This window comes from Bombus huntii, chromosome 8, assembly GCF_024542735.1.
Source record: "Bombus huntii isolate Logan2020A chromosome 8, iyBomHunt1.1, whole genome shotgun sequence".
NCBI lineage: Eukaryota > Metazoa > Arthropoda > Insecta > Hymenoptera > Apidae > Bombus > Bombus huntii.
In genome coordinates, this window is record NC_066245.1 from 10611861 (window position 1) to 10639385 (window position 27525).

Consider the following 27525-nt stretch of genomic DNA (forward strand, 5'->3'; position numbering starts at 1 on the left):
GAGAAAAAATAGAGGGGACGAGCAGATGTTTCTTTTATTTCCTCGTCGGATGTGCCAGTGATCGAACAATAATCGTCAATTGACTGGCAATTGACGATCTAATGAAACCGTATCTATGCGTCGACAGGCTCTGTTGAAATCTTAAGCTCGTGCTTACAGTTTTTTACGTTATAGATATCTTTATTTCTATTACAACATTTTTAATTAACGTCGTTATGGAGACTTTGGAGTATTTTATCGATGCTTCTTTCGACGATTTACGATTAACGTCTCATTCACAAAGACGAAGAAAGAGAAAAACAAGGAGAAATAAAAACGAAAGCAGAAACGTAAGGACGGTTTCTGAATATCGTACGTAGTACAGGGTTCATCGATGGTGTTTGTAAAATTCCATTAATCTCATTCATCTTCGATTATCGTCTATGCGTCGTACGAAATTTTTTCAACTTGTAGCGTTGCGGTGAATTAAGAACGTCCGTTTTACAGCATTGAACGCGCTGTGTTTTACGATTATTTCGAGCACAGCCAGCGATTATTCGTGGACTGTATTTTTTCAGACGAAACGTTCACGTTAACGGCCCGTGAACAATTTGTCAGCCGATCATTTCCATATAAAATAGCGTTCTCATTTCAGAACACTGCTAAATTCTGATAAACAGAGGAAAAAGGGACAAAGAAAGAGAAAATATGTGAAGATCGCAGGGAAGAATAGGACAAGTCACATTTTCCATTGTTTTTAATTAACTCCGCGTTTGTACTTTTATCTCGTTTTGATGCTAAACATCAGCCTCTTCGTAATTTGAAATATGTTGTCTCCCCTTATACTTGTACTTCGTCAATTGTATTTTTAGACCTAACAGATCTAACAGTTTAGCTTATTTTATATTACAATATCCGTTTTGGTCACAGAATGACGTTAGAATAAAAGGATGAACGGAAATAATTATCACGTTTCTCTTCTCTTCATACTCATTCTCTTCGTACGTACGGCACAACGCGAAAGAAATACCTTCGAATTCGAGATTATTGGAATATCAAACGGCGTAGGTAACTTAACGAAATAATGCTCGTTTTAATGACTGCTCGGTGAATTCTGGTTATTTTCACTCTGACTTTTTCGAGCCGATTTATTTTCGCGAATCGTTTCAATGGAGATCCAGAGGGAGCTAGAGTAGTGTGATTTTAATTTCTGATCACTGGTATTGTGTATTCTTGGCTTAGTTCGTTCACGCGCGTATGTTTAACGCTGTTCTCGCATCGGCTTGACAAAACGTTCAAAGTATTCTTCAGAGATTAACTGTTAAACACATTTTTCACGTAATACTCGTTGCGAATTGTTTAATCGTGTTACATCAAGTTCATAAACTCACCGTGAATAATTAAAAGACGTGGCATTTAAATGAAGCACAAGTTGTGTTATTTAAGTTTCTCGTTATATAAAGTTGCATTATAGAGGTAGTAATATAAATGAATGAAAACGGGACTGGTTTTACAGAGATATGTTAATAATAGTAATAAATTTAACGGCGGCTTGTACAGTTTGTTGAATTTTCACTAATTGAAACGGCCTGCTGTACTTCTAATTAAATTTACAGCCTAGTTATGACTTCATTGCGTTCTACTTTTATTTGTCTATCTAATATTTATATCGTCTATTTATACCGATGGAATATATTATTTGCGTGTATTAAACTCTCAACCAGGAAAGAGTTCATATAACAATAATAATTCTTTTACTCAAAGGTCTATTAATTCGTATGATTTTTTATTTCTCTGTATGATATCTACATTTGCAAAACTTACCATCGACCTAATTAAGATTCCTGTGACTTTATTAATTTTTAATTTTGTGTTTTTAGAGATCTATTATCTCAAGTTTGTTCATTTTTCAAGGTATGTTGAAATATCTCAATTCATCTGCGATTTTTCATCTATTAAGTACAGTTGTATCGAAACAGACTATATATCTTCGATTGATCTGTTAACTGCGTTCGACGAGTATACGAGTTGAACAAAAACTTTATTTCGGTGCTTTTGACGTGTACGCTCGTTGCGTGAAATAAAAAGTTGTCATTTACTATAAAAATTACAAACTTTAGTAAGAAGTAATAAAAATATCGTTTAGTGATATGTTTACTTTATATTGTCCGCAAAACTGCTATATATTTTATGAAGAAAAATTTGATTATCTTCCTTGGTGTATCGGTATTGTATCCGTTTTTACAAACTGTTGATTATTTTTTATTATTTTTCCACCTTATATTGGGTATTTTCGAATATATATAACATACTGCTATACAACTGCATACTACATATATACTACCACTACAAGTACTTCTCCATTGTATAGACGTCATGCGATTGAACTCATACATATTATATATAAAAGAAAAAAAAAGTAACAGAAAATCAAGCCAATTAAATTTTTTGGTCGAAAGTGTCGGACAAATTATTAAAAAATATCACACTGAGAAGACCAACTAAATTTCCTATATGTCATTCTAATCTTTTTTGTTTATGAATTCTATTATTTTACTGTAGTCTTGGAACTTTTTACAACGATGCATTTTTCAACGATGAGTCGTTAATTTTTTCGAATAAAAATATAAGCCATCGTCGCTTTGCTTTGTTGCGAAATTTATAATAGGAGCATCTGATTCGAAATGGTGGATATCAATTAATATATACGCTTTAATTAAGAATAAATTAAATGAAATTTTCATCTTTTTATTGATGAGCGTTTAAACGTGACGTTGATTATCCCAGATAAAAATTGAATTTACCTCCGTGACTCATCGTGCGTTCGCGCTGGTCTCGTGGGTTTTTCTATGAATGAACACCAAGAATAGAATGTTGTTGAATGAAGTAACACATTTCACTATGTATTACAAGGAAGTTTGACATAGATATAGAGTCTTGGATGGAGAAAGTAGCTCACATAGGATAGTTGCATATATACATTGGTATCACAGAATAGTTTAAACGCAGACGAGTAGTCTATACGGTAACAATGATCGAGGAAATTGTAATATGCTCTCCAAAGCAATTGGTAGACAAATTACGCGAGCGGATCGTGTCTTGGAGATAAAAGAAAATAGGGCGAGAGAAATTGAAGTTTCCAAACTTTGAAGTTAAACCAGTTAATCTTAATTTCAAATCATCGTGAAAATGTCAGAAATATAAATTGTCGAACTGTTAAATCGCGATTGGGATTTTCACTAAAAAAAAGGTAGAGGAAAGCAGAGCATTCTAATTGTTAACAAATAAAATTCGAATTAAAATTGAAAATAAATTTTGAAAAATGAAAAAGACAACTTAAAATTCTGTTTATAAAATAATCTTTCCATGAAATCGTGAACATAACACGTTGCTCTTTATTCCATGGTCCGGATTTCAAACAAAAGTCAAATAGCTTGGTGAAAACGCCGCTCGTATAATAACAAATCGATACAAAATCAAATCGTAATACCCTACGGTGCGTTTCTCTGCGCGGCAAAGTAGTCACGCTGGTGATTCGAATGATTTAATTGCTCAACAATAGAGCTACAAATTGCGGCTGATACTGCCCAGCTATAGAAACCTGCTGCACAATAAACGCTAAACGATCATTGTGTACGATTGACGCGTCGATCGATTGGATATATATTTTGTGGAAAAAGAAAAAATTGATTTTTTACTCCCACGATAAGGCCAAGACAAACGAAACTGTTAGGGTTTCGCGCTTAAAAAGCTTAAAATTAAAGCGTTATAAGGGGGATCAAAGGCCGTAATCCATGCTGAATCGTCGTAAGGACACCCACGTTAAGATACAGTGATAACATTCAACCAAGAAATTTACTGATCTTCTAAAGTCTAAATGTTCGGCAAAATGGCACGTAAAATAAATTTACAAGTTGCTTTTCTGTTTAACCTACTTTTTTTTATCTGTTTACTGCTACACTGTAACTGCAGTTTAATGGTTAAAAGTTATGTTGCATTGTGTACTATTATTACGACCAACGTTATATAAATTCGCTTGGATAAGAATTTAACGTTCTGCTTCCCTTTGTCCAGGTTTTTGAATGGCAATTAATTACCTAAAACTTAGTTGCTCAGTAATATGTGTACTACTAACAGCTGCGCTTTAATTTTTATGCGTTTTAACAATGTGATTTAGATAGATAAGAAATGGGAAATAATGTTTCAAACAAACACTATTAGTTGATTGCGGATGTTTACGCAGAAATCTACAGGACACACATGATGTACAAAAATATATGAAATATTCAAGTTATAGCGCTGTGTGTGATATTTAATACGCACGACAATTTTCTATCTAAGTTTCATTTATTTCGAATATATTTAGAACGATATAAATTTGTATAAATGTGCGTAGTTTAATTATTACTTAAACCAAGATAGCAGTATCTTTAATGTGAAAGGTCTGCACTTTCAGGAAAAGAATTATCACGTTCGAGTAGCAGTGAATTTGCTATCTCCATTTTAACGTTCCTAATCTATCGATAAAGGGATTTAAAAATTGTCTAGATTAAGAGAGATTTACCAATAGATCGTCTCGAAACAATTGCAATCACGGAAAACATCTAACCGAGAGTCAGTTGATGCTTCGAACCGAGCAAAGTTTCGTTCCGTGCAGCAGCAAATTCTTTTAAGAATTAATTGACAAGCGAAGAGCTTTCCTTTGTTTCTTTTAAATTCGTTGGCAAGACGAACGAAGAGATTCCCTGGGGCGAAGCTATCCGTAATCAAGATGTCTTCGAGGCGAAGGAAGAATGTCGTGGTTATATCTAGAAATAAACTGACCTTCAACCTTAGGCTTACGTGTAAACAGCTAGATATGGGTTCAGTTTTGCAGAAGAAATCGATGATAATGTTCTTGTGGTGGAAAATATGGTGGAAAGGTTTGTGTAGCTGGCGCGAAGATTTAACGAGGTACACAGTTCAACATGATCGAACGATCGTCGAAAGTCAGATGTAGCAGAAATGTTTGCCAACTCGCGTTATGAGACGAGAAGCTAACAGTGGAACGGATTTTCGAACGAGCTTTGACATTAAGCAACATAGAAGAATTATTTTATTGCTACGATTATTATCGAACAATTTGGTTCAGTTCGACTAGAAACGTTTCGTTAGGATTGAAAGAGTTACTTTTTATGAATTTACATATATATAAATAAATATAAATATAATATAAATAATATATATATATATATAGGATTGGGCCGAATAACATGAAAAGCAAGTACGGCGTAATTTCTTCTAGGAAAATAAGAAAAAAATGTGGTATAAAATTTTTTCATTATCGGTTTTTGAAAAAATAGAGTTTGAAAATTTATCAAGTGCACTTGAACGTGGCTAATTTAAGGCTGAGCAAAACTAGATAATCGACAGAAGGTCGTTCTACGTATGAAAATAAGTGGGAAATGTAGAACAAAATCTTTCCATTTAAGGCTTCGTTTTCAAGAAAATAGAGTTGGAACATGGCTAATGTAGGATCGGCCTAGTACATACGTATGATAAATTTTCAGATTTACTTTTCCCGGAAACAAAGGGCCTTATGAACAAATTTTATTACATTTCACAATTTTATTCTAACATATTATTAGGAAATATTATTATTGTATATTCCAGAGGTTAGGCTTCTCTATTATAAAAATTAGATATATTTTGTAAGATAATCCGAATTAATTTTAAAGTTACTTCCTCGATCTTTCAACTTAACATATATATCGTATTTTATAATGTACAAAATTAGCTCTTTGGACTGTTGAATTTCCAATCAAACCTTTTAATAACATTCTTTAACTACAAAACAACTCCCAATAATAATTGATAAGTAACCAAAACCTAATCGAATTCTCCTTAATAAGAAATAATTATTTCAAACCTTCATTTTTCATTTGTCAAAGTGGAAGTTTAGAGAGCAAGCTCATTCCAAGGATAGGAAATACAGGGTAGACCAATTTCCTTCGTTTCGTTTTCGTGGTGGATTCAGTTGGACAGGAGAAAGGTAGCAATTTCCATCGTGAAATCAAGTTTAACCTGACCTATTTCACAAGGATCGCGTAACACGTTGAAAGCGACCGGAAGTCTCCAGGGGGATGCAAAAATTTCAGTTGAAATTGCCTGACTCTGATCCCAGAGTATAACAACAATTAGAAATATATGAATCGCAGAGTTAACGAGGCACGTGTAATCCGTCTCGTTTACTCGATTGAGAAATACGATTCATTCAGTTTATCCGGATATTATTCCGGTTTTCATCCTGTTTATAAATCGTTTTACGATGGATCGATAAACAATTTGACGGTAAATAAGCGACTTATATCGTTCAAGAATTGTTTCCATCGCTTTCGGTTCGCTCGTAATAACATGTTTACCCTGGAAATATTAGATGTATAAATCGATTCGTTGCCTTCAGGTTTACGAAAGCTTGTAATAATTGGCTTGGATTTAACAATTGCACCAAATATACCGATTCTTCAAATGACATTCTTATGGCAGTTTTAAAAACGTACCATCTTTGTTTAGCTAATTCCACGGTGAGTTGGCGGAATAAAAATCGACGTACGTTAATTTTATGAAAACTACCTGCATATTGTTGGTATAATAATGACAAATACAAAATATCTGAAGCTCGTTAGCTTGAATTTAGCAATTCTTTTGTAGAACTGTCGATCATTTCGGACAATATAATTATCATCATAATTCCATTATCAAGTAATATATCACTTGTGTTAAGTGTCTCAGCGAGCTTCAATTACGATTACAATTACGATTTATGGATTTAGATTTAAATTTTCTATGAGACATGAAATTTGAATGCAATCGAATCGCAGAATTAATATATTATACATGGATGGAAAGTTATCCGTTTCTCTGACCTATGAACTGTAAAATATTCTATCGCACGTCGTATTTTTCATATTATGTCACAGAAGGTGGTCCTGTTAAACGAATCAGACCTGTATTCCCTTCCGTTAGCTAAGATCCCAGCTGCGAATGGTACATATCCATTGAAAACGATCAACAATCAGACATTTATGATTCTACATATGTCCAAATGCAAAAAATTCTCCTATGAATGTCTACACCAATTTTATAATAAACATCCGTTCATAATTCAAAAGTACTATAAAGCTTTCAACAAAAAGGAAATGAAAATATGAAATTTCGAGAACAGGTTCTGTTGTTCCATTTATAAGTAGACTGTGGATATTTATGCAAATTTATATTTTTATAAACGCAACCGGAAGAACGTATCTGCTAGAATATACCTAATTAATACTTAGGCACGGATTTTCTTTCATTTATATCATATCAGGTGTTTTTCATATTTTGCATAGTTAGTACATATATTTTCGCATATTACGCGCACCCATAAATTTCCCATAAATGCACGAAAATCCACAGTTTACTACGTTCCGATTCTCGTAAATCTCGAACCCTTTATTCCATCTTGAATAAAGAAACACTCTCGTGAAGCATCCGGTGCTCCGTTTGTCATCGACGAACAGTAAAGATCGTTTTTATCCCCGTAGGTGTAGCCATGAATAATTCGCTCGGCTAAGAGGTTGAATTTCTACGACTTTGGGGCAGCGAGAGAGAAAGAAAGAGCGAGAGACTCCGAACACAACAGCTTCAAGATGGGCGAGATCCTCGGCTCTGCGAGTTTCCTTCATCTGGGCGACATCGTCAGCCTATACGCCGAAGGCAACGTATCCGGCTTTCTCTCCACCCTCGGGTAAGTTGAATATTCATTAAATTGTACCGACTAATTAGCATAGTTCCGCCGTCGCAAAGCTTCGTTCTAACGCTTCGTTACTTCGTGATAAAGAACTTGTACCTTGTTTTTTTTTTTTTTTTTTTAAAGGAGAAGCTCTGGTGCGAGTTGCCAGAAAAGTAACGGGGGATTTACTAATAATTAATAAGTCAAGTTTCTCCCGAGAAGTTTCTATTTAACTTGTAATAACGGAAAATGGGGACACGGCTTTAGGCTACGGCGATCTGCGAACATTTCTGTTCTGTCTGTGAATCGAATCTTTAAATTTGATGCAGGAATCAAGCTCGAACCTCTAAATTCGATACTTTTACATTTCGATTCAGATTTTTAATCTTCGGATATTTCAAATTCGAATAATTTACAAATTGGCGTTAAATTAGATTCTCGATCTTTTTCGACCATTTCGAAGTCACGTGTCAACAGCAACAATTAATTCTGCTTGTAAAACAATGTTTTTACGAAATCGTTAAACCAACACGGTACTCCTTAAGTTTCATAATTCGCGTCTTAAACGAAAATCAACCAGGTGAAAACGTTGTTCGTGTAATAATACGATTTTAGATTCGGACGAACGCTTTCGGGATGGAACATTTAATCGGGCGGGTCAAAGTGTGTACGATAAGAGATTTTCTAGTTTAATATGATATTTTCTGTGTTTTCAGTCGGCTAAGTTTTGGCGGAAGGCAGGGAGCAGAGTAATTTTTCTGAAAATTATGGCGATTATTATAATAGGAATGACGCTGTAGAAAATAGGTCGAGGAGTATGTAGAGATATTTTTGAAGGATTAGAGAAGTCCTAGGAATTTGATTGGAATGCACGAGGAGTCTAGATAGAGGCAATAGTAGTTTGGGTACTTGTAGAAGAGAAGATGAAAGGAAAGGATTCCTTTGTCTGAAGTCTGCTAGTTGGGTTCGTCGATAAGGCTTTGCTCAGCAGATCGTGCTTTAGGCGTAGAGTTGTTTGGATCTGGAGCAGACTTTTCTGCTGGTAGCTATTTGAAATTAGCGAAAATTGTGCCAGATATATTCTGAATGCTTCAAAATTGCTAACAAATTATAATCATCGTTCAACGAATGAATTTATTCGACATATAAATAAAATTAAATGAAATACGGCATTTCAATAAAACTTCTATATTTTTTCAATAAAGTGATCTGTTGGCAAAGTCATATATTAAACGAAAATATATCCAAAAGCTTCAAGCAGTTTTCATCATCACAGATATATTTATTCAGATAAAGTACACATTCCATTTACTTTCTGATAGAAGACAGATTGACCTTGGCCATTACATAATACGCATTTCACCAAGTTGATGATTACATTTTTTCGAGGATTTATCAAGCCCCTGATACTCCTATTCACGTTCCTTAGATACGAATCATATTCTGGGGAATACTATTCCCATTAGCGTCTTCTGATCTCGAATACTTATCTCGGTGTCACCATTTTACGCTCGATAATTCATTTCCTTATCCGCGCGACATTCCGTCTTCGCGTAGAAGGGGTAGGGACCAGGTTATTTCAATAATCTTAATGCACACGCTATATGTATTCTGAACTCTTTCTCGCGATTAGCATCCGAGACGATTAGATATTCCAAGACAAACATTGGTATCTTGTTCTTTGAAATATTTCTACGCGGTGATTCAAGAAATTCGTAGCTTCGTATGCATTGGTATTCAATTTTATGCATTCTAGTAGGATGTATCTTTTGACGTGTAAGAAACAATAGAAATTTATTCAGCGTTTACATCTGAACTTTGTTAAGGGATAAACACTTTGTAAAATTGCATGGCCATTTGGCTAATCTTAGAAAATTTTTTCCTTCTTATTTAAACCGTTTCTATGATCATTTTTTCATATTGGTAAAATTGAGATTATTCCGTGATAGATTTAAAATGATTGTGATACTCTAATAAAATTGTCAACTATCTGAACATTATTTTTTATTCATTTTTACGATCGAGATTGACAAGATAAGAAAGCCCGCTAGCTTTATGTAGTCAAAGATTCCAACAAATTTAACGCTAAGAAAACGTTTCAATTTCCCAAATTCTCATGAAATCTCAGTAAAAACCAAATAACGTTGAAAAGGATATAATATCAGGCATAATAGGTCACATTTATATCGAAATAAACGTCACAAGTAAATTCTCAGGATTTTCTATAATCTCCATAATCACAACAAAAAAAGAAAAAAAAGAAGAAGAAACAGAGAAGAACAGAAAAGGTGAATCGACTTAACAGTGCCGACAAAATATTGCAAATGATATGTTGGATGAACACGATATTGTCCCTTAATAGATTCAGGAAAATCTCGTATATGTTTACCGGTAGACTATTTTACTCCATGTTACTTTTCCCCGATAATGGTTTAAAGATGCAGATTAACATCGATATGCAGAGATACCCTTTGAAAAGTCTGCACAGTCGGGTACACGATAGGCGGGGTCGATTACAAAGAGATCGCCTTATTACCTGCTCGTATCGACTCGATCCTATCTTTGTGCTGGCACGAAGCAGCAGCGCGCGGATAATACACGCGAGCAAAGAATAGCATGTGTTCTCCCTCGGTCGAGGGGGAGAATTTATTCGACGGTAGCAGATGCTCTCTGGGTAGCCTGGGATTTATTTGTAAGCTGATTAAATAACTTCCCTTCGCGGATAAGTTGTTGAAACATCGACAAATATCGAAAACGTTTCGAAAGATAAACATTGCGATATCGTAGAATTCTCGTTCTGAAACTTGTGCACGGGAACAGAAGCTAAAAGGAAAATCTGTCATCGATTTCCGCATTTTTTCTGTTGCGAAAGGTCGAGAAGAGCAGATACTTTGGACAACTTGAGATTTATTTGATAGCTGGTTAAATAACTTTCTTTCTTTTGTCGACGAGCTATTGGAACAGCGACGAGCATTGAAAACATTGTGAAAAGCAAGTGTCGTAATATCGTGGAATTACCGTTTTGAAATTTCTGGTTGGAAATGGCAGTCACTCGATGGCGTTTGGATCAAATAGAAAAGAAAAATTGGAAAAGAGACACTTGAAATATAAGAAAGTAAAGAGACTGTTGAATTTTAAATCGAAGTGAAAGGTCGCTTTGAAATATTTAATTACGAGTTGGAATAATGGACTCACTGAATTTTCGGAATTCTAATTTTATGTCTCGCTTGAATAAAATTTCATTTCCGACTATATTAACGTAGATTCTGCTTTGATCGATTAATTAAACGGACCACCGTATGATACATAGTAATTTCGAAAATCGACTTGTATTATCGTTTTACATTAATTCGTAATATATGTTTTCTTTTCGATCGAGTCTTGTTCGAGCGTAGAATTACGTACGCAAATACCTGTCGCTTTTTATACCGGAACCGGTCTTCAACCAGTGAAAATTGCCTATAATCATTGCTCCGATTAGCGGTGCAAGGCGACACGGAAAAAAGACGTATTTCACAGAGACCTGCTGTCTCGTGAAATCGATGCACATGCCTTTTTGATGCTCTCCTTCAAAGGGAGTTAAACCTTTTATTGCATCCACAGAGTATCCAACTGGTTGTTTAAACCTTGGTCAAAATTATTTATTCTAACGAAATTTTTGTCAGTGTCTTTTCTCTGTTATTTAGATCCTACAATTTTGCGGAACTCGGAAAGATCGAAGTATTAATAGTACTGTGTTAAACTATTCCGTTTTTAAATGATGGAAATTTTTCCTATTTATTCCAAGGAAACTTTACTTAGCGTCTTTTATCTTCTAGTTATTGTTCCATCTCATATTGTAGATTTTAAGCTTGTTACAAAGTTAATAATTAACTATGTCGAACCACTTTCATTTTAAAATCATTATTTTGTTCTATCTTTGACAATGTGTAACACGTATAATATTTTTATGCGTTATTCTCGCGATAATGAAATTTTATGTCATGTACTTTTTGATAAATGATCTAATGGAAGTAAATTATTTCTTTCTAAAACATTCAACATTAATACATCCGAAAAATGCACAAAATGTGGAATTGGTCGGTTTAACGTTCGCAAGGTTCATGTATGAACCATTTTATGTTTCTTCTGTATAATTTCAGACGAATAAAGTTTTTTACCATAAACGACATTCCCAAGCTAAAAGCCACGTGAAGTTTAATGTTTATTAGTTACATTTTCCTTGTTGGATGAGAGCGGTGAAATCGCATAGACTTAGGAGAAAAACGAGGAAAATTACTTGGCTAGTAAGAAAAGGAGAAAAGAATTATACGATGATGGTTTTGAGAAATTGCTTGACATTTCTCAACGTGAAAGCTGTTTGTATTTTTACATGAGTCTTAAGTAAATGTCAAATATTAGTTTTTTGAACATTTAACAAAATGTAAGAGGAAAGAATCGTAAGAGAAATATCGCAGAAGAATTGTATAAAATTTCTTATAGCGTGAAAGAATTTTGAAGAGAACAAAGAACGAATAGAGGAAATACTATTTGTTTGGTATACTGAAAATTGTTCGATAGCAGAGGATTCAGTTTGTAAATGATTTTGACACGCATCATTCCAAGAGCGATTAATCGCTAAGTTCCATTTAGACTCGCCTGCCACTCGAAAAACAGGTCAGGCACACTTCGCCCACTCTACTGGCATTCACCGGCATGAATGGCCACTTAAATAAAATCTCGGCGATCGAATTCCGCGAATCTGGTTTTGCGAATGGTCTTAGTTCGCGAGCAGGTCTCTGCAATTCGTTATTATCTCCTTTCATAGAGTAAGCCAAAGATAACGTGCTTTCAGCTAAGTAGCTGAGACAAAGAGTGTATATAATATACATATGCGTATGAATTATGACGATGGCACATGAATTTCTTACGTTCTAGAACGTTTTTACATTGTGTTCCTTTTCAACCATCTCAATTATCAATGTTTACGTACAAACTTTGAATATGAAAATGATACTTTGAATATGAAAAAGGCTAGTGTACTTCTAGAACAAGTCTAGCTCGCTTTTGATATTGTAAAAAATAATATTAGAATTATAATTTCGCTTCTTTACAGTCCATGAATATAGTTCTTAATGCATAATAATTGGTGGATTTCTGAGTATAACGAAATTTATTACATTACTTGGTACATGTTAATATAGTACACTAAAATGAATAATCTAAAAAATAAATAATATATTAGGATCCTATAGGTGAAATTGATAGTTTCTTGAATAAATATGAGATGTCAGTTGAAGATAAGAGAAGAAAGACGTGGAAGAAGACAGTCTCCAAATTTTGCAATATCCGTTTAGCGAGATTTTTATCAAAATATCATATAATTGTAAAATAATCTAGTACTGTAACGTTCCATGTTTATATTTATTATCCAAATACATATATCCTTGTTGTCGTAACCATATCCACGAATCCAAGATATCTTTATTTTGATAAAATACAATTCCATTAATAAAGAATATTAGACTAATAAATATTTCTCTTCCTATCCTTTCCTCTTTAACTCTTAATTATATTAACGTACATTCATCAATCATAACGTTAGCGTTAGTAAGCACACGATATCGTAGGAGTATATTCTTTCAAAAAGTTCAATAAAGCATACGATAATCGAATCTCTCGACCATTGTCACTGTATCTATGATAGAAATTTCTAAAGACAGGGTGCAAGGTATTTGACGATCTTTGGACCATATTGTGCTAGTGATCGATTAACGCCAATATACGGAGATAATAGTTGATCGCAGCTCGTCAAGCTAAATCCCTGTCCCGATGAATGGAGTATATCTACTAATTCCTGTTTTCTGCCAGCATCTTGATTATACGGCCACTTGTCATTTGCCATAACAGTGCACTCGCTGTCTATATTCGGTATACCAGCTCACGGTGCGAACGAAAGGGATGTAATTAACGTTTACAACAACGCTTTCATCCAATCAGCTTCTTAGCTCCTAGGTTTCAAGATACTACGAAAAGTCATTATTCCCTTATATCTATTTACTATAAATTTATTGTGCATAAATTTTTCTTTCTTCTCGATCGTTCTACATTTCCATTTAGGGAAAAGAATATGCTCTTTCTTGAAGAAGTGCTCTTGCATAATTCAGTTATCTGTTCCATTATCCTCGATTTTAATTTGCCCCTTGGAATCACGGTGATATAACGGTAAAGGATCGATATATCGAAAGGGTAAATAATTATGAATATGCAAATTTTTTTATTCGAAATAGAAAGTGAGGTTTTACGTTCAGATAAAAGATTGTTTGCATTATTTACAAATCAGTAAGAAGCAAATATTGCTAATAGATCCTGATCAAGCGATAGCTTTAACTCATAGGAAAAATCACTAGTCTTCCAAGGCTACAACAATAACAATTTTATAAATAAGTTTCTACATCATATAAAGTCGGAATCACTTTGTAACAAACACTGCGTTAATAATATTAGTGATTTAATTTGCAACCTTTTAAATAATAGATGCTGTTTGTACAATAAAAATCTATGTCCTTCGTCAGTTCTAAGGTTCATTAATATTAGTTAACAAATGATCGTGCAACAAGGTTTAGAGAAGTTTCGCGATGCTTATCGCTTTAAAGCAATATCAGCGTTCGAATGATCGTCACGATCGTCGATTTATTGTTATTTTTTCATTCTGAAGATCTTTTAAGTGTTTCATACGTCGAGTACACAATCGTTTTGCGTCAATGCTTAATTAAGCGCGAGATTAGATTTGCCAGCGATATCCAACTCTTAATCGTCTCTCTCATCGATAGAAGCATTACTCCGACGTTATTCAGCCCTTAAATCACTACACGGCCCGTTCACACACCAAAGTGGTTAACACCGTTTTTTGAAATCTTTGAAATTTCTGTGCCAAAATATTTGACTGACGCCTATCTCGTATAATTTCGATTTCGAATAATCGATTTCGCAGCTCGTACACGTACCTTTTTCTTCCACCGCGAGAGAAACGCTCGTACGGTTACCAATTTTGAACGGTCGTCGACGAAGTTATTAATAAAATTATCGAGGGCGTGGGACGTGGTGATTTATTGATCAGCAGGAAGTGCACGGTACGCAGTCGAAAGCACATACCGTGCATTCCTGCAGGTATACTAGAAATCCATTATTACGTGGTAACATCTCGGTTTCTCGGCTTTCGATTTGCCATCTCTTCGATATTACTCGATCGACATAAAGAACGAACACCGATGAATAGCGCGCGTGGATGAACGTGTGTGACGAAGTTAGGTTTCTAAGCGTGTGAAGGCTTTTTAAATGAGATAATGCGCAATGCATGTATACGTTCTTGGGTTAAAACCGCCTTCGGTTCTGCTTCTAATGGTCTAACAGTAGCAACTATGGGCTATATGCGGTAACGTGGCTAACTCAATCACGGTTATGGATGTACGATGGACACGACATTGTAGGTGACACGATATCGGCTTTCGTGGCCGAACCGTTTCCTCAGTTATGTGTATTATAGGCAACCCCTGCGAAAATTTACATCGTGTGTCTACGTTGTCTTTCTTGTTCGCTGACCCGATAGCTTTGACTCGCACGTCTCTCTTTAGAACGCCTCTTCGATCGATCGTATTGCATTCATTGCTAAAAGAGCGACGTGCATCGCCAGTCGAATATTAATTTGCTTTGTTCCTGGTGAGAATTTTTTCTCATTTTTCTCCTATGCTCGTAAAAGTGTATCTTCGTTCGTTGTATTGGTAATGGCGTTTCGATGGGAATGTAAATTGAATCGAGATTGTCGAACGTATAGAGACATCGTCGAATAAGATCGGTTTGCTTTCGCCTTTTCAATGGATCTCTTTTCTTCGTACACTGATGAAGATATGCCGACGAACATTTTCGGTTGAATCGGGTAGAACTGAAATATAGTTTCAATTGCAAACATATCGGATTGATGTACGAATTGTTATTGTTATTTATTCAATTCTTGTCTTTCGGCTTTGAATGGCTTCCGGTAGCCAACCTTAGAAAAATACCCAGCCTGTGAATTATTATCAGTGAACGTGGATGGTAGAACTAAAATACAGTTTCAGTTGCAAACATATAACAAACCTGGTATTGATTTACATTGTGTTTTGGCCAAATATTTTTTCTTTACGCGTTGGCGAAGATTCGGGACTTTCGATAAACGTCTTAAGTGAAGTCGAGTCAATTCGATTTATAGATTAATCTGTGAATTATTACTCGAAACGTAGGACAGAAATATGGTTGCGATAACAAACGTACCACGAATCTGACGTTTATTCGCCTATTTTATTAGGCAAATTATTTGCACATCGAATAGGATAGAAGATATTTCGACGAATATTTTCACTTGACCCGACTTCATTCAGCTTATGGAGGATTCACGGATCATTAATAGGAAACGCGAGCGACAGAGTCGAGATGTGGTTTCGATTACAGATGTATCGCGTTCGAGTATTCGTGGTTACACGCCAGGTGCTGGCACACGTTGTTTCTCACTGTTTGCCGATCAGAATCCACGTGCAAGCCCGATTTATCGTGCGAGTGATTTTAGCGGTGCAAGTGGAATATCGGATCATTGTCTATGCATGCCTCGATATACATAAAGAGGCACTCGACATAATATGTCGATCTCTTATGATTTACATAGCGATGGAGCATACCGAGTGTCACTTTTTTTTCATTTTTAACGAGAATGAAATATAATTTCGAATCTTCACTTTGTCGTTTGGCTTGGATGCTACATCGCGCAGACAATTGATTTGTAGCTAGTTGCGAGTTTCACGTTTTCCACACTTTGAATATTTGTCACAGCCGGTAGATGCTACCAGTAGTTTCCCGCTATTTTAGATCTCTTTGATTTATGATACCGGGAATATTTATCGTCAGGTGATGATTTATTTTATAAGATGCATGCCGCACGATAGCAAATCGTATCCGACTGGGAATTTTATTATTTTCCATCCGTGACTAATTGAAATTTACATACATCATTCTAAGATAAACAGCAAAATTCTTACTTTCTGTAATCATAGTAATTAATAGTGTGATAAAAATTGATTTACAATCTAATAAAATAATACAGGATATGTCAAGATTATATTAGCGCTTATAAACGGGAAACACATTTACATTCTTTTTATCGAACATAGCGAAGTGACATTATCAATAATATAATAGCACAGATTTAAAATTCTAATTGAAATTTGTGCGGTTCGATAGAAAGATACGGAAATAAAGCAATGTACGTAACACAAATATCATTATTATTTAAAATAATTTTTCTAATATCCTGCTAATGAAACAAAATAAGGAAGCAGCTATATTATAATATTATAAAATCTAAAGACATTCAATGATTAATAAATCGAAATAAGAATATATTTCACGCGAAACGAACGGTTTTACCTTATACGAACCTCGTCAGCCTTTGCGGCTACGTTCTATAGGGAACGCATTAGCCTTCGAGGTAGTTAAAAGAGCTTACGTTTGCGGATGAAAGAAGCCTAAATGCAATCTCGTTAGCAAACTATGTATTCTATTAGTGACGAACAACAAGCGATGTGGTTAGTTACGGATAGCCGGGCTGACACTGAAAGGGATGTAATCAACCCTCGTTGTAACAACTTTCTTCTGTCAACCATAAAAGCGGCCTTTGTAATTAATCGTTATTTGGACAGGAAGCGTTATTTTTCCCCTTGATGTTTTACAGTAACCGTTCACCGTGGAATCCAACGTTTCAGTGCTTCGTTGATGCAAGATTCCGCGATCAATATGTACCTTCGTTTCTGTTCAGCTTGTAAACGCGCTTTTGTCATGTTAAAATAATGCTCGATTCCGTTTTCATTCTCTGGTCGAATCTATTCTTACCTGTCTGTATTTTCCGCGACAGACTATGCTCAAATAGGTATACGGTCTTTACTGTCAACGTGAAAAATGTATTTTTAGTTAGAAATAAGAAAATTGGATTTATCGAAGGGATAATATTCTTCAAGATCTTTTCCAAGTCGATTATTTCATTAGGATTTTTTTAAATTCGGACATTAATTTGAATTGAATTCACTACGGTAATTCATTAATTTTTTGTACGTAAATCAGGTCGTTGATGTAATCGTAGGGAAAATCTGTTAGATCTCTTTCCTTCAACTTTTTCCTTTTATTCGGAAATATCTTAAACATCCGACTTAGAGGCCGCTTTTACAATGAGTCGTTCATAAGTGTGCTGGAACCTTTCCAAATCTTTTGAAAGTACAAAGCAATAAAAAGTTAGACTTGCATATGAATGACCTAGTTTACTTGCAGACTATGGAGAAGTGTGTTTGTCTAGCGAATGGCACGTATTATTCAAAAGTTACCGAAGAAGGAAAAGTAAAACGTAAAATAAATATCCCCCTGTTCTAACAATTTTTCCTGCAAAAATATTTATCTGGGACAACTTTAAAAAAGGTTCTAAAAAAAGAACATACTTGTTAGCTACGTTCTGCGATGTGCAATTAAAAGACTATAAAATTATTTCCTCTTTTTCCATATTAATCCCAACACCGCATCGTTTAAAGGAGAAATATTATATTCAGGATATTATTTTACTTTAAACTGCGCCAAATTTCAACTCCAAAAATAAAAACTTATTGATTTGCAATTATTCGATGACGCTCCATTTTATATAAAACTTCTACTGCTTTCGTGCGTTCCATTTTTGTCATCATGTATTGTGTTTCCTTGTGCAGAGTGATTTATGGCTATTTTGGTCCACACAGCCATCGTATATCACCATTCACTGTTGGAAAAGTTTTCTGATCTTTTCAGGAAAGGAACAACAGTGTAATTTGTTAGACTTTAAACCGCTCACCCCACAGGGTAGAAAATATTGCGCCGCTGCAAGTGCACTTGTTTCAACGCGCGACAGCATCGTACGATGACAACGATACGCCGATATTTCGACAGATGAAAGTTCGTCGACGCTGCGTAGCTTTAAAGCTCCCGGGCAAGACTGGGTCTGCCCCAATATCGATCTGCACGTTGCTTTCGTTCTGGCTGGACCACACTTATTTCGCGACTGTCTCCTATATTATGTTGTTAACCCCGAGGCGTTGCCATCAAAAGACAATCTCGCGGTTTAGTTGTTTCAGAGCTCTCGCCACTTTGTGTCGAGTTTAAGCGAAGTTTAAATCGAGTTTAACTCAAAGAGTATCGGATAGGATACAGTTTTTATAATATTTATTCAGAAATGAATTCTAAGCTTTATAGTAGATTATTTGATACGAAATAAGAGGAAAGTAAGTTTAACATAAACTGAAATACGGGGAGACTGTAAGATCTTTAAACAGAAATGAGAGCTTTGACTTATTAACGAGTAACGTATTGTCCACGCAACGTTCGATTCGCAATTTCTTTTAATCGAATTAAATTATCGAATTTTGTCGTGTTAAATTGCGACTATAAAAGGAAATTCTAAAAAATTGTCTTTAATAGTTTTTTCGTCATTTCACCTAGATCCTGTAATTTTTTATATGTCTATTTTATATTTTTTATATGTTTATTACTCTCGTGTACCTATATTTTTTTACACTTCAATAAAATCAAATATGAATCAATAAAATCAGATTCAATAGTCATATTTGACGCGATATTTTATTACTTTTAGCCTTTAATCGGTTGAATTTAATACCAAGTTGGATTTTTAACACTCGTTTTGACCACGCGCAGTTTTTAAATAAATGCAAAGAAAATTTAATATTTACACAGATTCTTTCACTCTAATTATTTTCCAGGTTGGTGGACGATAGATGCGTGGTATGTCCCGAGGCTGGAGATTTATCGAATCCACCTAAGAAGTTCCGAGGTAAATCAGCAAAAATTATCATCGACGATTATCGTAGAAATAAAAGATCAGTCAGTAACTTAATCGATCGTTTCTAAAACGAGCTCTCCATTCCTTTAACCAAACTTTACACTCGTATGTTTTTCATCCGATTAACGTGTCGCTGGTCTTCTGCGTAATTTTTAGATTGCCTGTTCAAAATATGCCCTATGAACCGTTACTCCGCCCAAAAACAATTTTGGAAGGCAGCAAAGCAAAGCGCTAGCGGCACCGACGCCGTGCTTTTGAAAAGATTGCACGTGAGTTTGAAAGTCTCATGAAACTTTTACGCTATTTCATCTAACAATTGAAGTTTGAATTAATAAATTAATTATATTTTATACTATTAAATAAATCATTTTAATCCTGATTAACGTGTCGATCAATTTCTAGCATGCCGCCGAGATAGAAAAGAAACAAAACGAGACTGAAAACAAGAAACTGCTTGGCAGCGTGGTCTCCTACGGTAATGTGGTGCAGGTGAGAAAGAATCAAAGCTACCATGTTTTGTTTCTCTAATATTTCTCTATATTTTTACATTGTCCCCGTTATACAAACTAAATCAATTTACCTTGCGCTACACGCTTCGAAAGCTCAGCTTTTGCTTTAGAACTCAAGGACAGAATTCTCTTTTATACAGACGCTTCACTTACCATTTCTATACTAATGAAAATATTAAATAATACCTTTTGAATGAAACGACCCGATAATACCCTGTTTCTTTCCCTTTAACCCTCTCAGAATTAACTGGATAACACGCTTCAAGGTAGCTTTTACAAAGACTGTGTTGTGGGCTGTTATATTCTTCCGTCGCGAAGATTTATGGGGACACAGGATCTCATTATAAATGGAGCTATATATCCTACGTAATACATTATGGTCAACCTACCTTTTTCACAATTTAAGCGATTTACCGTCCGTGATATTATTTTACAAAGTTCATCGCGAGAAGAAGAAGAAGAAGAACGTATCTGCATTCTGAAGAATGCCTGCATTGTACTCCTATTATTATATTATAGCATTTAAACGCACAATGGTATTTTGTCGAAAGAAAAATAAGTTTAAAAGAAATAAATGCAAAATCTCGAGCTTTCTCTCTACATTTTCATTCTTCGTGCTTGACCTATTTCTTTTATTATGCTCCGTGTTATTATGTTATTGCGTTCAGTGTTGAAAAAAGACAGTTAATTTAATTCCGACTCGTTTCTTGAAATTTTTATTCTCCGTGTTTAATCAATTTCTTTCGAATTTAAACGTATTATACCTGCTCCGTATTATTATATTTTTTTTGTTAATGTATTCTATTAGTATATTTTAAGAAATATTCGCCTTTATAAAGCGTTAATGTAAAATTTCGCATCTCTTTATACATTTTTTTTCAAATTTAAGTGTATCATACTCCATACTATCGTATTATCGCTTTCATTATTACACGAAAAATACACCTCGAAAGTGTTAGCATAAATGCTCACTACCTTACTTACTTCTTTTTATTTCTTATTATCAAATATCATAGGCTAATGATATTTCGCCATTTTCCTTCTGCGTGTTGTCGACTTATCGCGAAAAAGAAAAAAAAAAACACAACACAAAACGATAACCAGTCGCCAATTAACAGAATTAGCTTCCTTTCGTGATATCCCTGTCGCATGAAACTATCGCGGAAAGCATCGTCAAGATGCAGTGCATTATCTAAACACTGAATTTCGTTTTGGCTTTCGACTCGCGATTGCGTGTTGTTTTAAGTGTATGATCGAATTATTAATCCCATTCGCGGTGCTTTTAGCGTCAACAACTAGGGGGAACAACATTATATAGGCGAAGTGATGGTCGCTAAATGTATTATACGTGGAGGCGAAATATATCGTCTCCTGGCGTGCGAGCGAGTGTCTATGAACGTCGTTAGACGTCTACTTAACGTGATGCAATAACGTATAACATCGGGTCTTTGTCGATCTATCGAGCTGCTTTATTCCTTCCATGTGTGGGAATTATGATAGACTTGAAAGTTAATATACCGGCCAGTGTGATTGACGTCCTGCTTCTTATTTTAGCGCTCCGTGCTTCATTTTCATTCTTTTTTCTCCTGTGGATCGAACGATAATAGAATTTTGCTCTTGCCTTTCGATAGCTTCTATTTCAATTAATTGCCATATTACTAGGTAATAATAGAGTACTCTGGTATGATTATCTAAAAATTGTATGGTACTATAGTTATGGAAAACAATATTCTAGTTTAAAATATTTATGTAATCGTTTAAATAATAATATTCCAGATTCTGTGTGCGATAATATAGTAAATAATTGCACTCAACTGTCACTTTGATATCCATAAAATTTCTATAGCTAGAAAATTCTATTTTACCATTACTATGTAATTTTAAATAATACTTTCCTGAATCCTAAGTAACAATAATAAATAAATAATCGTTCAGCGCTATTTCGAAATAAGCTTCTGAAATATTTCAAATTTCCATTTATAAAATATCTCCAATACCCAATTTCCAAATTTTACAGATTTCTGTAGAAAGCAATATTCGATTTACGATGCCTTTGGAATTCCAAATAATAACGTCGAAAGTTCTGCAAATAATAATGTTGTATTACATAAATATTATTCTTTTAAATATAGCAGTATTCTTTATAGATCGAAGTACGTCTCTCTTCTAGCTATTGCATCTGAAATCCAATAAATTCCTGACGGTGAACAAGAGACTTCCGGCGCTACTCGAGAAGAACGCGATGAGGGTGTACCTGGACGCGAACGGCAACGAGGGCTCCTGGCTCTACATAATGCCTTTCTACAAACTGCGTAGCGATGGTGACAGCGTAGTCGTCGGTGACAAAGTGATTTTGGAACCAGTGAACGCCGGAAGACAAGGTCTGCATGTGGCCGCCAATTACGAATTGAGCGATAATCCCGGTTGCAAGGAAGTGAATGTAGTGAATGCGGCTACGTCCTGGAAAGTAACGTTATTTATGGAGCATAGGGAGAACCAAGAGGAGATTTTAAAGGGTGGCGATGTCGTTCGTCTGTTTCACGCGGAACAAGAGAAGTTTCTTACAATGGACGAGTACAAGAAGAAGCAACATGTATTTCTCAGGACTACTGGTAGGACTAGCGCCACTGCAGCTACCAGTAGTAAAGCTTTGTGGGAGGTTGAGGTAAGAATATTATCGTCTGATTAATATATTATGTGTTCAGAGAACCTAGCTCATAAATCCTTGGTGCTTAGTACTTACATATTGTTAGTATTGGACGGCCTTCAATTGGTGTAGCGAATGTTAGATCTTGGAATAAATAAAGAATTAATAAATTATTTATTAAGAAATCAAAATAAACGTACAAGGAATTATCGGCGTAGGAATTAATAAGCAAAAAACTAATTAGTAAATAGTAAGCTTGAATAGCAACTGATCTTGCATTGATGAATACTTGATCTATGCTACAACATGTCAGGGTTAGATTCTTTCATACATTATTGTTAGTTTACTTAATAATAATACTATTTCTGCTACCGATGATTCGAAAGGTATAGAAATATAGTAATAATAGAAAATTATTTGTTATCAGAGAATATATGTATGCAATATTGACAGGTTTTCAAGCATTTTAATAATCTTTTCTACAGGTCGTTCAGCACGATCCTTGCAGAGGAGGAGCAGGTCATTGGAACTCCCTGTTCCGATTCAAACATTTGGCGACGGGACAATATTTGGCCGCAGAAATTGACACCGACGAACCACGTGAGACCACAAAAGGCAAGCGTGGTAAGATAGATATTTATGTGTAAAATAGAATCGACGACAGTCTTCAGGGAATGTATACATAAAGTTATTACATTTCCCCGCATGTTGTAATAGTAGAGAAGCCTTGCACAGTTATACAATAAACGTTTATAACATACGTGGTTCATACAGTTCTAAATATAATCGTGATATAGATCGTGTGGTTTATAGATCCACCTGGGCCGGTATATAGATTAGTATCAGTACCACACAGTAACGAAATAAGTTCCTTATTCGAATTGGATCCGACTACGTTAACGAGAGGCGACAGTTTGGTCCCACAATCATCGTTCGTCAGGTTACATCATATATGTACGAACACCTGGGTTCACTCGACCAGTGTACCAATCGATAAGGATGACGAAAAACCTGTTATGTCAAAGGTACTTTTAAATGAAACTGATTGCAATGTATACACTGTCAGTTAAAAGTTTAAAATAACGTTCTGACTTATCATATATTATGCTAATTATGTTATTAATAGGAAGTTAATGTTACAGATATTAATGATAATTTTCTGTACTTGTTAAATTTTATATTTTTGACTAAATAATTTCCTAAACTACCTGACTTTTCTTTCTTTAATTCTTGAATTACGTGAGACACGTATTGATTCTAAAATTTTGGTCAACAGTATATACATATAATGCAATCTGCCCTATTTTCCATTCTTTAAAAAAAAAATCGCTTGTCTAAATTGTAATGATATCGCAAGGTGGGTTGTGCAATCAATAAAGAAGATAAAGAGGCGTTTGCACTGAGGTCAGTGTCGCCAGTCGAGGTGCGAGATCTCGATTTTGCGAATGACGCATGCAAAGTGTTAGCGTCAATTAGTGGTAAACTGGAAAAGGGTACGATCTCGCACAATGAAAGAAGAGCCGTGACAAGTTTATTGCAGGATATAGTATATTTTATAGCTGGCTTAGAGAACGAGCAGAATAAATCCGAAGCTTTAGATTTAATCGTTACCAATGCTGTCAGGGATCGGCAAAAGTTATTGCGAGAACAATACATACTTGGTCAATTATTTAAGATACTTCAGGTAAAATTGTTAAATATTGTTAAATATACTTCCTTTGTTATTTAAAATCTCCTATCTAACGTTTTTTTCAAGATATATTTAAGTATTTGAAATTTTCCGCGTCTTTTACTTTTTCAGTTAGATAAAATTTATATTACACGCTTTGTTACGAAATAACTAAATATTTTTAATTGAGTTGAAGATGACGCGAAAGGAAACGATAAAACTTCAATTTTCTTCGCTTCCGAGATGTTAGATAGGACATTTTAACGAAGGAAGATAGTATGAATATTATAATTCTTGGACGCGTAACTCTTCTAAAGTTTTATTTGTAGGCTCCATTCTTAGAGTCTGCGGAAGGTGAGGGACCATTTCTTAGAATAGAAGAATTGAATGATCCACGACACGCGCCGTACAAATATATGTTTCGTTTATGTTACCGAATACTTAGATTATCTCAACAAGATTATCGGAAAAACCAGGTATAATATATTTAGATGTGATCTCACGTTTAATTATGCGTGTCTATTCGAGATACACTAATTAATGTACCTCATAACGCAGGAATATATCGCGAAACACTTTGCTTTCATGCAAAAGCAAATTGGGTACGATATTTTGGCGGAAGATACTATCACCGCATTGTTACACAATAATAGGAAATTATTAGAAAAGCATATCACGGCAGCGGAAATTGAAACTTTCGTGGGACTTGTGAGAAAAAATATGCACAATTGGGAGTCCAGATTCCTAGATTATTTATCAGATTTATGTATTTCTAACAGAAAAGCGATTGCCGTAACACAAGAATTAATTTGTAAAAGCGTACTAAGCGAAAAGAATAAAGATATATTGTTAGAAACTAGGTAAGGTAGACTTCGTTCATTAACAGCCGTGATTTCATCTATATCGATTTCATATAATAAATTTCTTCAGGATGACGAAAACTCAGGTTGAAGTCGAAGAGTTAGACGAGAAACAGGAGAATGATGAACCACGAATAACTGTGATGGAAGAGTATGAAGTTTTTCTTGTATGGAATAATGGGATGGTTAGTATCGTTACATAAGTTGTATATTTATTTTTATATAGATATAAAGTCTATTTAAAATATTTAAAACGTTTAATAATCTATACAGAAGACAATGTCTTTAAACGAGTTATCAAGAGCAGCAAAGATAGGCAACGTTCAAGACGCAGCCATATTAGACTATTATAGACATCAATTAAATCTCTTCAGCAATATGTGTCTAAATAGACAGTATTTGGCGTTAAATAACTTATCACCACATTTGGACATCGGTCTTATACTCAAGTAAGTACAGATAAAATATTTTGTGATTACTATTTAATTTATTATCGGATATAAAATACGTTTCAATGAAATATTCAGGTGTATGGAGGACGAAACGGTGCCATATGAATTACGCGCCTCATTTTGTCGACTTATGTTACATCTTCACGTTGACAGAGATCCGCAAGAGCAAGTGACACCAGTTAAATACGCCCGACTTTGGTCTGAAATTCCTTCGAAAATGAGCATTAATGAGTACGTGAATAGAATGCAGAATTATGTGCATACGTAATATGCGAATGTATAATATTTTGAAACATTTATGAAATGTATTGTCTGCTTTTAGTTACGATGCAAACAGGATGCGGGATCAAAATAAGGAAGGCGTGCGCGCCAAGTTTAGCGCAACTATAATGTTTGTGGAAGATTATTTGTGTAATGTTGTGGCAAAGATGTGGTCTTTTGCGGATCAAGAACAGAATAAACTTACGTTCGAAGTAAGACATTTGAAAGAATATATTGAGCATATTTTATTCGCCAAATAATCATTATCGTTTAATGTTACTTTAATAATGTTTTAGGTCGTCAAATTGGCACGCGATTTAATTTATTTCGGTTTCTACAGCTTCAGCGATCTTTTGAGATTAACGAAAACGTTGCTCAGTATTTTGGACTGTATCTCAGAAAACGATGTAGCTGATGGAAAAATTCCGACTGGTGACATTGATTGTAAGTGTTTAAAAAATTATTTTTTATTTACCCTACTCACAATTAACAACGCTTGAACATAACGCTCCTTGTACAGTATTATTACTTCCCGATAATTGTGTCCTTTTTGTACACCATAGAACCAACCACTGTATCTCTTCCATTGACACTATGTAAATGTCTAGTGCAAAATAAATAATTCATATTTTTATTTATTTCAATCCTCCAGTATTTATATGCTTTGACATAAACTAAAAAAAATATTATATTAAACAAATACATATACTGAACATGCACAAATTCTAATATATGTCATATATAATTAACTAACCAATGTTGAAAACAGCTGATTCTGTGGATTCTAAGGACATAGGTAATATATAATTGTGATTTAATGACGACTTGAAATAGTTACGATTCAATTTTTTTAATACAATTTTTCGTTCATGCATGTTGCTCTATAACCTTCGTTGCTTGTTTTGCCCAGCAATTTCCTTTGATGTTTTCCATTTTCGTCGTTCTGTATTCGTAAACATAAATATTTTTATTAATGATAATTATGATTCTGATAACGTAACTATTTGCTATATTTAATCTCTAATACCTCGCTTGAAATAATTTCTTTGCAAATTCATGTAGAAGTAATTAAAAAATTATATATTTAATGAATTAAGAACAGGTTTAAAATTGCTTGTAACATTTGTTAGCGGAAGGTGGAGTATTGAGATGTATTGGAGACATGGGCGCAGTAATGACGAGCTTAACACTGGGTCCAGCTGGCCAAGTATTGGCAGGCAGTTCATCTCCTAGACCAAAACCACTTTTGAAAAAAGAATATCCTCTAGTAATGGACACGAAGCTGAAAATAATCGAAATATTACAATTCATACTCGATGTTCGATTGGACTACAGGATTTCTTGTTTGCTGAGCATCTTCAAGCAAGAGTTTGATGAAACTGAAAGAGCTTCCGGTGACTTGAGTCTTGGTCAGAAAACTATCGATTTAGAATTAATAGGCACACAAGCAGAGGGTATATTTGGTAGCAGGTAATTTATCATCTATGTTTTTCAGTTCTTTCACTACATATTAGGATATT

At 34.6% G+C, this 27525-nt stretch overlaps 1 protein-coding gene across 12 annotated transcripts in view; it reads left to right on the forward strand.

The window, feature by feature from the left end:
* LOC126868434 (inositol 1,4,5-trisphosphate receptor) overlaps positions 1–27525 on the forward strand; it is a 48209-nt gene that overhangs the window by 6513 nt on the left and 14171 nt on the right. For 7 of the 12 annotated variants that reach the window (XM_050623842.1, XM_050623849.1, XM_050623845.1 and 4 more), the window contains exons 2-18: positions 7542–7744; positions 19528–19598; positions 19764–19876; positions 20010–20096; positions 22287–22781; positions 23249–23387; positions 23577–23788; positions 24121–24447; positions 24762–24908; positions 24991–25292; positions 25363–25477; positions 25566–25741; positions 25820–25975; positions 26067–26217; positions 26302–26449; positions 26775–26801; positions 27136–27475. In XM_050623842.1, the coding sequence (XP_050479799.1) occupies positions 7647–7744; positions 19528–19598; positions 19764–19876; positions 20010–20096; positions 22287–22781; positions 23249–23387; positions 23577–23788; positions 24121–24447; positions 24762–24908; positions 24991–25292; positions 25363–25477; positions 25566–25741; positions 25820–25975; positions 26067–26217; positions 26302–26449; positions 26775–26801; positions 27136–27475 (3104 nt within the window). In that variant the 5' untranslated portion in view covers positions 7542–7646. The remainder of the gene's footprint in view (positions 1–7541; positions 7745–19527; positions 19599–19763; positions 19877–20009; positions 20097–22286; positions 22782–23248; positions 23388–23576; positions 23789–24120; positions 24448–24761; positions 24909–24990; positions 25293–25362; positions 25478–25565; positions 25742–25819; positions 25976–26066; positions 26218–26301; positions 26450–26774; positions 26802–27135; positions 27476–27525) is intronic. The other 5 variants (XM_050623844.1, XM_050623851.1, XM_050623853.1 and 2 more) reach the window with 3 other exon arrangements.